We start from the raw sequence: 18009 nt of genomic DNA, 5'->3' as shown, positions 1-18009 counted from the left end.
AGATAAGGCACAGCCACTCTTGATTTGAGGACATCTCGCCTGGCGGCAAGGTGATACCCGGAGACGCTGTTTTCATCCAGCCACCGGTTATTTTTACGCATGAGGCGCAGAGAGCGACCCCATGGGCTGTTTTCTGTCGGCTTTCCTCGGGGTTTGTGAGGAGCGGAGCTGAAGTTTGAGCCACTCGGGGCTGCTGCTGCTGCTGCAATTCACACAGTCAGAGAGTCAGAGCCCCCCCTGTGTTTATTATTGCTCTCCCTGGTGTTATCTCGCACGCAGGAGAGGGAGACGCGGGGGCATTTCTCCTGTTTGTTGGAGTGTTGTTTTTCCAGAAGGATGGTGCTGGACAAGGAGGAGAGTGAGTACACATGCATTTCTATATGAACGTTATTTATACAGTAGAAGAAGAGAGAGGGTTTTAATGACTGTGCAGCAAAAAGATAAAGAGGGCAGAAAATTAGATTTCATGTTAAACTTACTGTCTGTGAAATACTTTCATTAAGACTGATAAAAGATAATGAATTCCCTCTAACTGTTCTATTCTTTTAAGAAACTTGAAGTTTACTTTCACTTTTTACCCATTTCAATATTCCTACTGGGGATAAAATTAGACCTAAATGGTTATTTCTTTAATTAGATATCATTATTATTTACTGTCATTTCCTAATGTGACTATAATGTCTGTGATATTCAACAGTGCTTTTATAAAACCTTTTATTTTGGCATGTCTCTGCCTTATAACACCTTTGATTGTATCAGTAATTCTTTTTTTTTTATAAATTCAGCTGTTAATCACTTTGCTTTCCACATCTTTTAATTCTACCTGTTGTTTCCTGCCAGGTGTGTCTCTCGTGTCCCTCCAGTCCAGAGAGAAGCCGAGGGGCTGCGCCGGCTGCAACGGGAAGATCCGGGACCGCTTCATGCTGCAGGCGTTGGACAGGTACTGGCATGAGGACTGTCTGAAGTGTGCCTGCTGTGACTGCCGCCTGGGCCGGGTGGGCTCCACCCTCTACACCCGGGCCAACCTCATCCTCTGCCGCAGGGACTACCTGAGGTAATCCTTACCCTCGGGACAGGTGCATCAGGAAGAGGGAAAAGAAAATGACCTGGTGCATCACGCAGCTTCAAAACAAATCATCCCCGTGAAGCACTGCTGTTGCCGTCATAGAGGTCAAGTGCAGAGTTTTCAGCATTCGAATAACGATAAAGTAGATAGCGGGTAAGAAAAGCTGGACCTGGCTGACTGCTGTGACTGTAGATCCACTCAGAATACAAGTGAAAGGGTTTGATAACAGTCTGCTAAAGTAGGTTATCAGAGGAACTGGAAGCAGAGATAATAACTTGAATGTGGGAGCCTCCCAATGAGAACCCAGAAGTTTTGTAACTAACATGAGGACAGATGTCGAAATCCAGATCACTGTGACGGGTTGTGTCGTGTGTCAACTCATATAATAAAATGTTAACGACCCTTTTGGTTAATTTAGCAAAGCTTTCAGTCAAGAACAGAGCAGACAGCCAAACTTAGTGCAAATCACTCCAGTGAATAAATCAAATTTGAGTCCTGAGCATGTTTTCCCCTTGTAAGGATGTGCTGCTCGAGTCTGTTTTGAGTCATTAATCAGGACTCTCCGCTGAGTATTTAAGCCTTTAGTAGACACATACTTTTCTTGTGTAAGGACACGTAGTTGGCTGCTGGATTCATGTACGAAAAAGCAAAACTATTACATCCTTCTGCTTGGCTTTCTGTGGTCATCCAACCTTTTTGTTGAACTTTTTATGCAAATATTCCTCATGTTTCAGACAAGAAATGGTGCAAACAGGCAGAAATGAGCAAACAGAGGGTGAAGCTGGCATAGAGGAACTAAAGAATCAGAGGTGAAGATGTAATAATACAACAATACCATGTACTTGAGGATGTTATGGAATAGTTCAGCAGTGGGAAGACGGACACGACTCCCACGTCTGCATGGTGAATATGAAGCCGGAGCCAGCAGCCGGTTATCTTAGCTTAGCTTAGCATAAAGACTGAAAACGGAGGGAAATAATTAGCCTGGTTCAGTCTATAGACACTTGTTTGTTTTTTTAAGGGGTGGGGGGGTCTCTGCTGGTTGCCTGACAACTTTTCCCAGGTGACAAATAGTCCCACACATAACCCAGCTGTGAAACGGCAAATTGTTGTTTTTAAACTTTAGTTTTTGTACAGATGAAACATTAAGATGTGAATCTTTTATGCTAAGAAAAGCTAACTGTCTCCTGGCTCCAGGTACATGGAAAGTCAGTAAGGAAATTTACCAAAATATCAAACTATTTAAGTTTTAGGTACATTACTTTAAGGCGGCATTATGGAGAAGTGTCTATTATACATGTGTCTGCAGTATCTTCCATGTAATAGAGCAGAAAGTTTATAACACTTAAACACACTATAAATCACCTCAGACACTCTTTTTTTTATAAACCTAAAAGATAAATGTTTCTAGATAATCTGAACAGCTCCTTTATGAAGTCCACTAAAGGTCATTACCCGACTTCTAGTGTCTGTGAATCACTACACAATGAATTTAGTTCAAGTGTGTTTTAAATATGCTATAGATTTAAACAGATTTTCACCTTCACAATCTTTCGACCATGAATCGTGATGACACCACTTATAAACAAACCCAAACCGAGCTCAAACGGCTCCTCCGAGAGTCACATACCCTTCATTTTCCTGCCTGAAATAATGACGCCTGGTGTCAGGTCAGCAGGAGAACTCCTGATATCTCAGCCACATTGCTGAACTCATGTGTTAGTCTCATGTACAATCCAGCTGGATTTGGTTGGAGCTAAGTCTCTCATTAGCTGCGCTGCACTTAAGAGACCAAAACCCCTTTTGACAGTTAAATTGGCTAGATTGCCTCCTGTTTTCCTCATCATTGTGAGGGTGCAGACCAAGAGCCTTTGAAGAGCAGGATTAAAACCATGTGATTTCTTTTAATTGGACCATTAGTAGAGAATTAGCATTGAGCTTCGTAGCCTCGTTAACGAGAAGGGAACAAACCCACCAGGTGCCTGCTCAGGACTCAGGCTCGTTAGATCAGAACATTCGGTTAATTAGGACTCTCTTTTGTTCCTGCGTTGGTCACTCCTTTGATGACGTTTTTCATTTGTCGTCCGAGGCTCTGGGATACACATGGTCGGCTCTTTCCTCCCTGTCGTTTTTCATAACGGTTCCTCCCAAACCTCTTCTTTTTATTTGGCCTCTAATGGAATATGGAAATCAGCAGCGGCCACTTATCTTCATGTGTGTCAGGCTCTTAGGGAGCCATTTGTTCTTGCTTTCAGAGGTGAATGAGAGGTGAAGCAATCTACAGCTGGTCAGCACTGAGTCACAGAGTATTTAAAGCAAAACACAGTGTTTTGTTCTCAGGTATTTTGAGGACAAAGTTCAAGTGTTATATAAATTGTTATCTGCAGGAAATTGTAATAAACTGACTGTCAGGTTCTTACCTGTAAAATCAGGGTAATGTCCTACGAGGCAAAAAAAAAAACACCCATCAAGTTCTAAAAGTGACATTTTACTTAAAAATTTGACATTTTCATATCAGTGAATCACCATTTTGCTGCTCTCTATCAGCAGCTGATATAATGCAAGACTGATTCAAGTTACATCCAGATTATGAAAGCTTTTGCATTTGACACTCACTTCACTTGTGTGGAAAATATCAAGTGAAGCATTTGAAGCTTCCTGCAGCAGCAACAGAGGGTTGTTTAGAAAAGCTGCATTGCCAGGCCTTTAATCACATCATATACATCAGCGGAAACAAAGCCTTAATCAGCTTTTTTCACTTTTGGCGAAGGTGACCATGCTCACATAATAACAAAAAAAATGTCTTTTTCTTTTTTTTTCTCCTTTTTCATTTAGTTAAAGTAGTGATTTTTTTCTCACCACTCACCACTAGGTGATCGAAACAGATAGAAATAAAGTGTGATATAATAAGATAAGAAATACTTTGAGTAGTTATTAAGGAATAAATGCGGAAAACAACAGTTGCTTTCTGGTATTTACTTCATTCATAATGACTAAAAAGTAGATAGTGAATAGTTCCTGGAGAGCAGACTTTGATTAAACTGATTGTATTAGATGTCTATAAAGTACATAATAATCAGTATGATGGACCGTGGTCGCTTTTTGAAGGTGGTCAAACTGATAATAATGATAAAATGATAATAATGTTTAAGTAGGCGACCTCTAGGTGGCTGTAGCAGTTATGACGGTAGCAAAGGAGGAAGTCAGGTGATGTAGTAGAAAGAGAACAAAGTCCACGAAGGGAGGAGGCACACAGATAACTGATGTATCTAATATACTTATTTTAACCCAAACTGAACTCTTTTCCCAAACCTAACCAAGTCGTTTTGGTGCCTAAACCATAATCAGTCGTTAACTTACATACATTATGGTTTCATCTGTTCATAATCCGACACAGTTGGTCAGGAAGTGGACAGTATGTAAGTTCATAGTTTTCTTAGAGCTAAACATCACAAACTAGTAGTTCCTCAGAATCGTATCTCATCATTATCTCTAGAATATTTCTACTGTATATATATATCTACCTGTATTTTAAGGTGATTTAGATAAACTGTTTAGGCTGTATAGTTAGCTCCTTTTTATATTAGTGGCGTGGTTTTAATGATAGTAATGTCAGTCGCTCTGTTATTTGGTCCAACCCACCATGAGGTTCACATTTGTGTTTTTTTAAGTGAAATATTTATAAACCTATTGGATGGATCACCAAGAAATTCGACTCAGGCATTCATGCTCCTCTCAGGATGAATCCTGATAACTTTGATGACTTTGAAGTCCCCCTCTTGGGCCCAGCCCTCAGGTCAAAATCTCAATGCTGCCTGCAGAAATGATGATATCTCTGTCAGCCTCAGCTGTAATTTGTGTTTAGTGCTAATTAGCAGATGCTAGCATGCTAAACTAAGATGGTGAGCATGATTAAAAACACTATACACCTGGTAAACATCAACAGGTTAGCACTGGCTGTAGATTCTTGGTCTTGGTCTAGCTGTCATTGGATTTTACGTACATTTACCTGCCAGTGCAGCTATTTTGGTTGTAGATTATTAACACACTGCTTTGTGGGAGATATCGCAGTTGTTAGAAGTTTCTCACAACTCCTGTTCAGAATTACGACTACAAGGCCGATGTGAATGTTCCCACTTGACTGCTCGGATTTATGATCCATAGAATATGATGCAAGCACTGCATTAGCAGCAGCAATAAGCCTGCGATAATCTGTAAGAAATGCTGTGCAGTTTATGGCTTTTAAACTCGTGAGTATTTGCAAAAAGTGCTTGTGCAACATCTGTGACACTGACGCAGATGCAAGGTCCTGTTGGACTACTTTTTAGGCTTACCCTCCCTTCATGTCAGTATGCTTTCTTCCCCTCTTCAGTTCTTGGCTGAAATGTATCTAAGTGCGTCCAGACTACAGGTCTGCTTGTCGCCCTCTTTGCCCCTGCAGGCTCTTTGGCGTGACGGGGAACTGTGCAGCCTGCAGTAAGCTGATCCCTGCCTTTGAGATGGTGATGAGAGCCAGAGACAACGTCTACCATTTAGACTGCTTCGCCTGTCAGCTCTGCCGCCAGAGGTAAGATTAGGGGAGCAATTAGGCAAGGAGATCAAATTCAGTTGACTTATCAGGGAGGTGCGTTAGTGAGCTCACTGGTCATTATGAACATACTGCCAATGCATTGTAATCAGTATTTGATGAAATTTACTGCAAAACCTTCAGGGGTTAAAGACTTTGTATATCACTTGGATAGTTCATCAGCAAGCAATCATGCAAGATTAATTTTCTGATTATCATAGCAGTGGATATATGCTGAAAATATGCCTGAAATGCTCCTCTGGGACCTCGTGATTCACTTTAGCTCGAGCAAGAACCAAGACCCAGTTCCATATTTTTATTTCTCTCTGCAGATTTTGCGTGGGAGACAAGTTTTTCCTCAAGAACAACATGATCCTGTGCCAGCTGGACTACGAAGGAGGCCATCTTAATGGCAGCACAGAGAGGCAGCCTCAATAAGAGGTAATATTGTGATGACGATGAATTACAGGCCCAGACAGCTGCTCTGACAGTTTGAACTAAACCATGCACAAAGATATCTGGAAGGTATACAAGTGAGCTCACGAGCTCATCCCAAATATGACCATATGTAGACATGAGACTTCAAACCAGAGGCCGTTAGAGGTTAGCAAAAAAAATCCATCCTGCGATATGTTGTAGCTCATTTTCTTTCAAAAAGTCTGCATTAAGTGACACTTAGTATATGGATGCATATGTTCAGTTCTTCAGAGGGCAGTTTATGAAAAGGAGATTGATGCCTGATGATTTAATCAGATCACGTCAGGTCTGAGAATATCCGAAGCACATATAAAGCAGATGTGTCTCATTTATTACTGCATTAAAGTTGAAACCCTAACAGTCCTCTCAACAAAACATATAATTAGTCACCTTTTAATTAGCAAAACAAGCTGGTTGCTGGTGTGTAAACCAGGTGCCTACAGTTTAAACTGCTAAAGTAGCTGCATTTATTTTAAAGCTATACTAGATATTGATATAGATTTCATATTTAAATGTAAACTGATTCTTTTAAAATCTTGACACTGAGTCAAATGACTGTGTGAAAGGGCAAACCCGTACATGTTTTAGCTTTAAGGAGCATTTATGTTGGTGGAGACCAAAAACTGAGGTAAAAGTGGACAGAGACGAGGCTGAATGATGCTCCCTGTTGTGTGGATGTGTTAACAGGTAAGAGACCCTCTGAGCGCTTCTTCTGCATCACTCTATTGTGTCTTAAGCTAAACAAAATGTTTCATCCTGACATCCCCGACAGTGGACACTGTTTAACTATGAAAACCACTTTAAAAACACCATCATGCTAAATCTCAAGGTGTTTCTCCCTAAAAGTCTGAGACACTTTGGATGCGTCCTGTAGTTTGGCTGTAGAACAACACAAAGAACCCAATAAAACCGTGAAGCTGTACATCTTGCTGTTGTAAATTTTTATGTGGGACACAGCTGTGGTGGTTGGAGACGTTCTGATGTCGAGAAGTGGAATATGTGAAGTTTGTCTTGTGAGTTCAGTAAAAAACATACAGTTATGTCTTCGTTTCCTGGTAGTTAGATGACATTTTCGCTGACTTTCAGCAACAGTGAGTTGACATAACTTTAGAAATACGACACTAGATGCTCCATCTTAGCTGCTGTATTTTCAACGTTTTTAAATTTGTGGATTTAGGCTTTAACGGTCCCATATTGTGCGCATTTTTAAGCTTGTACTTATATTTGGAGGTCCTACCAGAGCAGGTTTGTGTGGTTTAATGTTCAATAAACACATTATTTTTCTCATGGCTGCTGCTTCGCTCTTGCCTTCGACGTCTACATGTTACCTGGAGCTGGTATTAGTGAGGAATGTGGCGGACAGAGAGGTGGATGCAGGAGGTTTTCAGCGGTACAGTCGGACTGCTAAAGGGCTGGAGGAGGTCACATAATCAACAGATCCCCTTATGACATCATAAGGGGAGTCAAACCTAAACAGCGTGTTTTCACATGTTTACTGAAAGATGCAGCAGGACAAAAAAGAACGAGGACGGTCTTTTCTCATAGTTTGGACGTCTGTAGACACACTGTGGACACATATTTATGTTCAGAAGAAATTAAAAAGTGCACTGTGCAGAATATGGGACCTTTAAAAGCAAAATTCAAATAGTCTCATATACAGCGTAAACAGAACTTATGAAAATGACACGTGTTTGTCACAGGCTGATGTCAGGTTTGGTGAATAAGATCATTAAGTCTGCAGATTCCACTTTTATTCATCAGAGGCCTCCAGGTTTGCCTGCAGGTTTGAAGGCCTTCAGTAAAGCTTTAAACAGCAGAAAAAACAAACCCTGTGGGAACAGAGTTCTTCCTTTGTCGAGCCTCTTGAAGGGCGTGAGCAGTGGTCCGCCGTCGGGGCAGATGGGAGAAGATTGAAAGCAAGTGCAGCAAATACCACAAAATCCTCAATTATGGAGGTTTCAGGGTCTGCCTCGTCTCCAAAACATACCAGCTGCCCAACCTATCATTATGATACTAACTCTACAACTACAGTTCATAAAATACACAACGCCGCGCAGGACAATTGATGGACTCTGGAAGTAGAGAGTCTTTACTTGTGGTTCGGCCTTCCAGGTCTTCCAGAGTTCATGTTGAAACAACTTCAGACTTTAGGAGACCATTTTCTTTTTTATATATTGAAATCTTACCTCATGTGAGGGCGGCGTCTTCATTGAGGTGAGAAATGAGGAATCTTTAACACATCTGTGGTCAGATGTTTGTGATCTACTGTATATTTTGTTTGGAGTGCGTTAAAATGGCAGTCTATAGTAGAAATGTGGCTCCAGCTCTGTGATTTTGATAAAAAGGCTCCAGTGAAGGCTCTTTGGCTTCCAGCTGCTGCAACTCTTTCTAACGTTTCTCTTAAGACTCAAATAGTTTTGTTGATGTTGGATTTTTTGTAGATTTATTTAAACTTTTGTCAAAGACTTATATATTACCTATATGGATTTTTCTTGGCGCTCGCCCTTCTTGAAGTACATATTATCTTATCGGACATGGCCGACATGCCGCTGGCGTCAATGTGGACAAAAAGCTACATAAAATAGTCAGAGGTGGGTAAAGTAAACAAAAACATTACTCAAGTAAAAAGTATTGTTACTTTATGAGTATATGGACTCAGATGTAACATGTTACTACCCACAACAGAAAAATCATAATAAAAAATCTGATTCTGCATTTGAAATTGAAATTGAAATTGCTTCTATTTTACACACTCACCTCCTACTAAGTTTTACAACCTCTGGTCCGATAAGGAAACAAATACCCTGGTAGGGGATGCTGTGGGCAGCGATCATCTCAAGGTCTGCTGCTCGTGATGCAAACCCCACATTTCCAATGTGTATTTCTATTTTTCCGGTGGTTAGCACTGTAGGCACCTCGGGGTCTTTCTGTGTGGAGTTTCCTTGTTCTCCCCGTGCTTGCCTGGGTTCTCCCCAGGTACCCCGACTTCCTCCCCCAGTCCAAAGGCATGCAGGTTAACTGGTGACTCTAAATTGCCTGTTGTCTGTCTCTATATGTCTGCCCTGTGACTGGCTGGCCACCAGTCCAGGGTGCACCCCACCTTTAAGCAGAATAAGCAGTACAGACAATGGAGGGATGAATTTCTATATTTCTGTGGTTCCTGAGATGCTCAAATGAAACCTCCTGACTGGGAAACACCACAGGAACCCCTAAAATCAAGACTAACCAAAACACAAAATCAACACAAACTGAAATGTTATTACATTGTTACACGTATTATTATTATGAAACAGATTTTCCAAACACAGACACTGTTATAAACTGTCAGTCTTGTGTTACCATTAACCTCATCTAAGACCTTTGTATTTAAAACCCTTGAGCATCATGTTGCCTTTGGAATATGATAAAATATGTATTTAGTGTGCTTTTCTAAAAGACAAAGTGCTTTTGTAGCAAACCGCACGACCATTTATTCATAATGTATACCACACTTTATTGAAAGACAAATAACTTTTCCGTTATTATACCTCAATTAGCGGACACATAAAGCTGATTGTGTGTTTTTGTTGAACCTCTAAAACCACACGGAGTGACCTGGAGATGTTTCACGTTTTCTTCTCTCTTTTCTCTGCAGATGTGAGCAGGACGACTGTGAGCCAGCTGGACCATGAAGCTCACAGCAGCACAGTCGGCTTCTTGTTTCAGGCTGATGGGATGTGTTTCCAGCAGCCCATGATTGGACTCTTTATTACAGAGTAACTCTCCTCCTGAAAACTGACATTTCTGATCAGATGGACCAGGGACCAGCCAGGAAGTGAGGATGGAATAATGAAACTATGAGGAGGAAAGTTTCCAGAGCACTTAGCGTGGACTGTTATGGTTCTGCCCCCTTTCTTTCTTTCTTTTTTTTTACATTCGACAAATAGAGCTACTAGTGTTTGCAAATCTTTTGAAGAGCCTGTTCATCAAACTTGAAACGCTAGACGGATGGAGGGAAGCCAATCCGGCCACACATAGCATCGACCAAGTCATCCATCACCAAGAAAAATACTAAGTTGTCTTTTTGAAACATCTCCCTGATTGTCAAGTTGTTCTGGCAGCGGCTGAACCGCCTTCTGTGGTGAACCCCACCCGTCTGGCATGTTGGAAGCCCCAAAAACAAACTGAAACATATTTGCAGATACTGTTTGGTTCAGTCCAACATGTGAGGATGACAGGCTGTTTCTCCTTCCTCTCTCTGCCTCTTGATGCTGAAGACTCAACCGTACCGAGGGGCACTTCAAACCCAACATAGCTTTGTTTTCACTCTCATCTCAAGCTGTTTTTTCTTGACTAATTAAACTGAGTTTTAACTCGAGTTTGGGTGCTCATTATTTTGACCAAAGTGGAGCAGCCGTGACAACAGAAGGAGAAGAAAATCATTTAAAGAACCCCTTCAGACATGTTATAAGATATAATTATAAGAAAAATACTCAGCACATCCATCCGTCTGCACAGTGAAGGCCAAACATCCAGTAACAATAAGCAAAACACACCTTTGAGTGAATATTTGTTTGGTATAATCTCAACATTTTAAGCTTTGTGAGACAATTACTGAGAGAAAAGAGCAGCCTATTCACCTGCTACATGAGCAGCTGTTGTTTGAAGATGAGGATGATCTCTTAATTCATGTGAGATAAAAAATAACTTGGATTTGATCCCCGTTTTTGGTCCAAAATACTCCCAACAAACCACTGATCCCTCTTTGATAAATGTTATCATTTTGGAGATTATGATCAGTGACTGTGGGGTCAGGACGCAGAACGAACCTCTGAAAAAGTTTAAATGAAATTTTGCATCACCCCTGTGCAGAAAATGGGATGCAGCAGTACAATAAGAGGATCTAGCATGAAGAAAAGTGTACAGAAATGAGATTATAGTGGTGCGATTATGACTAAACATATGAAAGTGTCTTGAGTGACATATTGAAGTGTCTGCAGGACAAAAAATGGCATCAGCTGTGGCAAAGACTAAAGAATAATACAGAAATGTACTGCAGATTTAAAACATGTTTAAGCGAAGTTTAATGAAACCTCAAAAATAAAAAGAAGTGCATTTAATATTACATGTTAGAACCATTATATAGACTATTAGACCTGTTACAGGTTTATAGGTCCCTAACAAGACGCACATGTAGTTCAGCAGAGAGTGTGGATGTGTGTTGAAAACACTTTTCATATCATAAATTATAGAGAGAGAGAAAATAATAGTGACATCAGTAGTAAATGGATATAAATTTGCACATTTTACTCACTTATTCAGAAGTAATCAAAATCAAAATCAAAAATGTAATCAGACTACACTTTGAGAAAGTCCTCTCCTTGTTTCTGAGACTCTTTTTTTAAAGAATATAACTTGCATACTGTAACAAGAGACTATTTACAATGCTTGATAAGTAAATACTGTGCAGACATAAAAGCAGAGGGGAAGTTAAACAGAACAGAACAAAACAAAAACACAGAAACAGCATATAAAATGTTATACATTGTAAAAATAAACGAAAATCTTCCCTTAATCTCTGTAAAATTAATAGTTTACATTCATTATTTCATAACAAATAACCATTTATTTTAATTGTCATTGATCCCCTCATTAAAAACACTGCTGCTGTCCTTTGGCGCCACCTGCTGGTGACACACGTGACCTGCAGCTCCGGCGGACTTCCGCTGCTCTCGCGAAGGGAGGAAGTCCGACATCAGCCTGCTCCCGCGCTGCTGTCCGTGGACCTCGTCGGTTGTTTGTCCTCCTCCTCCGGGACGCTGACCGACTCCCTGCCGCGATGGCGATGTCCGCATTTCAGAAGGTGACCCTCGCCACGTGTCTCGTGCTGTGCGTGGCCCTGCTGCTCCCCAAAATGCTGCTGTCCAGGGGCCGGAAGGATGCTGCGGAGCGGCCGGACGGTGCGTCTCCTCTCTCTGCTTCTCTGGGAAGCGTCTCCAGCTCGATGGAGCTCTGAGGCCTCTGGTTTTTATTTTAATTTTAAGGTGGTTTTACTGGGTTTGATTTACTGTAATTTAAGCCGCGTTGTACATCAACGGCGTAGGTGCAGTTACACTTTCCTCCCTGAAGAGGGCGCCAAACACTCCGCAACACCTGTGTCGGTTTATCAGGTGAATTAAAAACAGGCTGCACAGATAACAGAGAAACACTCATCTGTCCGTTTATTAGCATGAAATGTGATTCAAACATGATAAAGAAATGCGTTTGTTATGTTTAATATGTTACTGTAACCTAGAACTGATTGAATAATGGAAATATTTGACATTTATTTTTAAAAATTTAAGGCTGGTAAATTGTTGTCATATTGCTGGAAGGCGCTAAAAGTACCTGAGTGCCAAAAGAATCTTTCTTCTTTACCAAAAAACTTAAGTACCCCCCAAAAAAATCTCTAAAAATGTGCTTCTATTGACAACAGGACTAAACAAATCAAACTAATTCTTGGTGAAACGTATGTCCAAATATTGACATATAATATAATATAATATTATTATATTATATTATATAATATAATTAATGGCTTACATGGTCAAAAACAAAATGTAAATCATCTACAATATGCTCTATATGTTGACAATATGTTATCTTCTTGGAAGAAATGTCGTTAAAGTCACAACAAACATCTTGAATCTTCAATCAAAAACATTTCAGGTAACAATGAAGAACTGTTCAGATTGATTCAGGAAAAAAAACACACCTAAACTGCTCACATGATTTAACAGCTTGACCTTAAATTATTGACACTGTATCGTCCTAGCGACTTTTTTTATTATTAGCTGCAACCTAAACTCATGATGTGGTCGACGGACTTGAAAAAATGAGGAAGTAAAAGTGTTAAAACGGTTTTTAAAAGGAGAAATGAACCTCTGTGTCACACAGGTGTGATACACAGTAGATTTTTCATCATTTGCTTGGTGTCAATCACGTCATTAAACCTTTTTTTTTGTTCATTAATGTCTCGTTTTCAGGCTTTTAAGTGTCACTTCACTTCAAACTAATTAGTTAAAACAGTATTTAACAGTTAGATGACAAATTCCTGGACAGTTGTTGTACTTCCAGTTCAAAATGAGCTGCACTCTGCTGTTTTGGGATGTTCTCCCCTTCTCCTCCTCCTCCTCCTCCTCACCCGTCTCCCCCTCCCTGCAGGTCCGGGCCGCCTCCCCCCGATGATGCACCGTCAGATGTCCCCCGAGGGCCGAGGTCAGAGGGCTGCAGCGACGGGCTTCTCCAGAGCCCACAACACCGAGGCCATAGCCAGGGCCAAGGGGGCGGGAACAGGGGCAGGAATGGGGGGCAAATCCAACCTGGCAGGGCAGATCATCCCCGTGTACGGCTTCGGGATCTTACTCTACATCCTCTACATACTGTTTAAGGTGAAACACTCGATCTTAGTGTTTTAAAATGAAACCACAGAGACGTTTTAATGGACAACATTTTACTTTAAAATGGAAAAACACTATTTAGCAGGTAAAAAGAATTATGAAGCTCTGCTGTTGTCTCCTGCTAGATCACATCTAAGGGGAACAACAAACCATCAGAGAACAGGTTTCCTTCGGTTCGGTCTGAGAACATGAAGAGGAAGATCAGTAAGTATCATTTATCTGTTAACAACTAGCAGCCATTAGCATGTTTATTTAGTGTTTAAATGCTCTTATTGTATAATGCACTTACTTTCTTCTGTCAAATGATTACAACAACATGCTCTACTGCAGCACTGCATCGGTATAAATATTATGTGCATGTTGAATGTTTCAGTTATAATCCAATCAGTGCTTTAAATCAACAGTTAAGAAAGTAGAAAGAGCTGAAGGACCGAAAAAAAAAAAAGTTAATGAGATTCCCTTGAAATCAGAATTAACAGTGGAAAAACTGGACAAAAAGACGGAAAATGAAAGGACGGCGTGTTATCGAGGTTGTCACGCTTGTCAAGTTTTGATGTAAAAAAAAAAAGTTGTGGAGTTATTAACATGAGTGGAAAAGATGAGTGGAAAAGCCTTTGGCAAAAAAAAAAAGGGAATTTTCCATTTCACAGGCCGTCATGTAGCCCATCAAAGTTATCAGCGAACAGCTCCTTTAAATTAAAAAGGAGCTTTTGTAGCTCTGTGTGTGTGTGTGTGTGTGTGTGTGTGTGTGTGTGTGTGTGTGCACGTTCATCTTTAAAGTCCATTAACGCAAGAAGAAATAAATTCATGTTGGTTATTTATATTTGATGCACTGTTGTTGGTTTGAGCCCAGATTGTGTTTTTAACTTCTTCCCTTCGTCCCTTATTTCTTCCCGCTGTGTCCCCCCCCCCCCCCCCCCAGCTGACTTTGAACTGGCTCAGCTGCAGGAGAAACTGAGGGAAACGGAGCTGGTGATGGAGAATATCGTTTCCAACGCCCACGACAGTCCTGGCAGGTGTGTGTGTGTGTGTGTGTCGCTCTTTTCCCGACAGGAGAGACTAGTTCGATTGAGCTAATTACCTTATTTACTGACATGCGTGCAGTAAAGATGAACCCTGTGGTTCTGTAAATCGATCTCTATTACTGCACGGCGGTGTGACGTCTCGCCCTGCTTCTTGGGTTGCGTCCGCCATTGTTTCTTTCATTCTGTCATCGTTTCAGGTACGTCTGTGTCACTGCCTGATCAGTGTCACCTGTCCCTCATCATCCTCCCCGTCCAGTCGTGTTTAGTGTGTGTGTTTCCTTCTCTGTGCCAGTTTGTCATCGTACCTTTTGTGCTTCAGTGATCATCTTGTGCTTGGTGTTCCTGCTTCTGTTGATCTTTGAGTTAAGCCTGTTTTTTTTTATTTTTTTTATACTGAGAACCTGGTTTACAAGTCGTGCTATAGAGATTATGTGTGATTATTAGTTATTCTGGCAGGCTGTAGTTAGGACACGTGAAAGTATTTGTTCTGTCTGTTAATAGCTTATCTAATCATTTTCAATATTTAAAATATGTAAGTCTGTTGCCTTTTTGACATCCTCACAAATATCAAACTATTCCTGGAAATGTCTAAAATAGATTTCATGCTGATCAGTGCTAAAACCACACCATAAACTGATCATTAGTAAGGAAACGTATGACTAATGTGGGTAAATGTGCGAATTTAAGGCAGAATAAAGGAAACAGATCTGCTTGACTTTACACACTCACACCATAAATGATTAAAGGCACTAAAATGCTGCACAGCTGATGGATGGAGCGTTGAGCGCTCTGTCTGTGTTTCAGGGTGAAGGGGGTGATGGCAGATCAGGAGGAGAGCCTCCTGCAGCAGCTGACGGAGATAACTCGGGTGATGCAGGAGGGCCAGCTGGTGGACAGCATCGCTCCGGAGAAGACCCAGGACGACTGGGGAGGTACAGGAACACTGTCCGCTCACAGTTTATAATGAGAGAAGATTTCCATTTTCCCCACAACTCTTTAACATCAAAGTATTACCTGCTAACCAGACAGTATTTCATCTTATTACAGTGGGCTTATATTAGGTACTTATCCATTGTTAGTGTATTATCTCCCATAGATCAGCACACCCAAAGTTTGGAGGAAGCAGGAGACACTGAGCAAAGCAGCAAAGCGTATTTTGGCCACTAAAAAAAGTCCTACCTGGAAAAAAAGACATAATTTTAAGTGTGCACAATATTTACAATATTTTCACTGCTTTATCTTGCCTTCCCTTTTTCTGAAGGGAAACTGAAGCAGTTCGCTTTTTCTCTTTGCTCACTTGCCACCAGACTCCATTGACAAAAACAGCAATTTTACACCGCAGAACACAGGGGTTTGCTGTGCTTCCACCGCCTAGATCAGTAAACTAACAAGTTAGTTCAGATCCAAAATAACCATTCAAAACACCCAAATCACACAATAACACAAGCAAACTAATCAATCGAGGCAATGGCAGAGTATCAACTCCTGTGGTTTGCAAGGTAAAATTTCTGTTTTTGTGAATGAGGTCTGGTGGCATTGAAGTGAACGAAAAAGAGCAACTTAATCTCTTTGTCAACAAGGCTGCCTGGCAGCAATATAAAGTGATCAAAATAGTCTGCTGTGGTTAATACGCTGACTATGGATAAGTACCTCATACAGCTCCACTTCAAAACATCTGACTTGTAAGCAGAAACAGTTTTTTAGCACCTGAAATCATCGAAAAAAGAAATGGTGCATTCAAGTGCTTGTGGTTAAATCCATCATCTAATAGTGACCTTTTTCGCTTTGTGTTTGTTCTGTGTTTTGTCTTGTGGGTTTGATCAGTCAGTTGAAGAAATGTCGATCAGTTAATGACTCATTAAATGTGTCTGAAGTGTCTGCAGATGATCCCGAGGAGCCTCCACAGTACTGGGAACATTCCCGCTGCTGTTGTCAGCACAGTCATGAGCAGAACTGCAGTCCACAGACGGAGGCTGAGAGGACAGAAGCCGATGGCGCCGACCTGGACTACACCTCCGAGGACGTTCCAGGTGGAGGGAAGGCCGAGGAAGAAGAGGATCTGAATCCAGACGCTGTGAGAGAAGGTGATGTTACAGCAGCACGTGAAGAGGATGCGGAGCCAGAGAGCGATTTAGGCAGCGCGAACGTGGATGAACAAAAGGAGGGAGGAGGTGAAATCGATCTGGGCGTCCCAGACGTGGACCTCCCTGGAGTCCTGAAGGAGCTGGAGCTCTCGCTGAAGATGACGTCCATGATGGAGCAGGAGAAGATGGAGGACCTCACCAGGCCAGCGGAGACGGAGACTTCCTGCAGCACGGTCAGACGGAGGAACAAGAGGAGGAGAGCGAAGAAAGCCTCACACTGACCTCCTGGTGGGTGAAGGACAGCTTGTTCTTTTTTTTTTTTTTAAATCTGTTCTCATGAGATGGGCAGAAGCATGGAAGCTGGTGGATGCATGAAAAATGTGTTAATAGGACAGTTTTATATCTCTAATATCAGCTCCACCCTTTGGCTAAAAAAGGAATAAGAATAGTTTAGTCCCAAAACTGAAAAAAAAACAGGGTTTCTTTTATAAAATTCTAGTTTTTAATTTACTTTAAATGAACGTAAAGATGCTTCCAGGACTCCTGTCAGTCACAGATGGCGTCGCTGTGAATAAACTCAGTATTTTCGTCCAGTCAGGGGAGAGCTGAGTTATAATGGAGCCTCTTTCCTCTTTGTGCTTGAATTAAAGGTGGTTTGAAAATATATTAAATGACAAGCAAACAAGACTGAACCAGGTCACTTTACAAACATGTTTCTTCTACAGATTAAATCATTTTAGGACTCATTTAGTCAGTGTCATGTGGGCGGAGAGTACGATGGTTAAGGGTGCTGAGGAGATAAGCTCTGATTAAATTTGATCCTGTTACTGGTATCACTGTAATTTACTAGGTTGTTTGTGCCTTTTCTCACCTTTGTCAGAATATCTCACAAAACAGACTTATTGAACTCGTCACGTAAAAAACTTCCTGCCGTCTTCATGTCCAAGATGAAAATGTTTACAGACGAGAGATAAAACACGTACACCTTCCTTAAAGGGAACAAAAAGTATCCTAGTTCCCCCGTCTGTCTTCTCTTCGGTGTTTGTGATGGAGAAACCTTTTCTGTAACATTTTAAGCTTTAAACAAACCTGCCGTCTTGTGCTCTAAAGTTATTTTAAGATTTTTACTTTTATAAACTGAATTTTATTTATTCACTGTTTAGAAGAGCACCTGGCTATGCATATCAGTGATGAAGATCCTGTGAATAACTTCAATAAAATGTTCTGGGTTCTCAACTTGCTTCTCGTTTCATTTATTTTACCCTAAATTGTTAATTAATATTGTAAAAACAGACTCAGACTCTTGAATCTACGTGTTTGTTGCCTGCAATGTCGCTCATCTAGATATTGTTGCAGTAGTGCTCACTCTAAA

The 18009-nt window shown here is 41.0% G+C and overlaps 2 protein-coding genes across 2 annotated transcripts; both read left to right on the top strand.

Moving 5' to 3' along the window:
* Positions 1 to 96: 96 nt before the first annotated feature.
* LOC139201323 (rhombotin-1-like) lies at positions 97 to 10467 on the top strand. The gene is made up of 5 exons (XM_070830605.1): positions 97 to 358; positions 841 to 1054; positions 5508 to 5633; positions 5966 to 6074; positions 9745 to 10467. The coding sequence occupies exons 1-4, from the start codon at positions 337 to 339 to the stop codon at positions 6069 to 6071; spliced, it is 468 nt and encodes a 155-aa protein (XP_070686706.1). The 5' UTR covers positions 97 to 336; the 3' UTR covers positions 6072 to 6074; positions 9745 to 10467.
* Positions 10468 to 11916: 1449 nt separating this feature from the next.
* Positions 11917 to 17828, top strand: ric3b (RIC3 acetylcholine receptor chaperone b). Its single transcript, XM_070831206.1, has 6 exons — positions 11917 to 12049; positions 13293 to 13519; positions 13654 to 13732; positions 14451 to 14544; positions 15358 to 15485; positions 16428 to 17828. Exons 1-6 carry the CDS (start codon positions 11929 to 11931, stop codon positions 16916 to 16918), a joined length of 1140 nt encoding a protein of 379 aa, XP_070687307.1. The 5' UTR covers positions 11917 to 11928; the 3' UTR covers positions 16919 to 17828.
* Positions 17829 to 18009: the final 181 nt, after the last annotated feature.

Source organism: Pempheris klunzingeri, chromosome 5 (genome assembly GCF_042242105.1).
Source record: "Pempheris klunzingeri isolate RE-2024b chromosome 5, fPemKlu1.hap1, whole genome shotgun sequence".
In the NCBI taxonomy this organism is placed as follows: domain Eukaryota; kingdom Metazoa; phylum Chordata; class Actinopteri; order Acropomatiformes; family Pempheridae; genus Pempheris; species Pempheris klunzingeri.
This window is presented reverse-complemented; position numbering and strand designations above follow the sequence as displayed.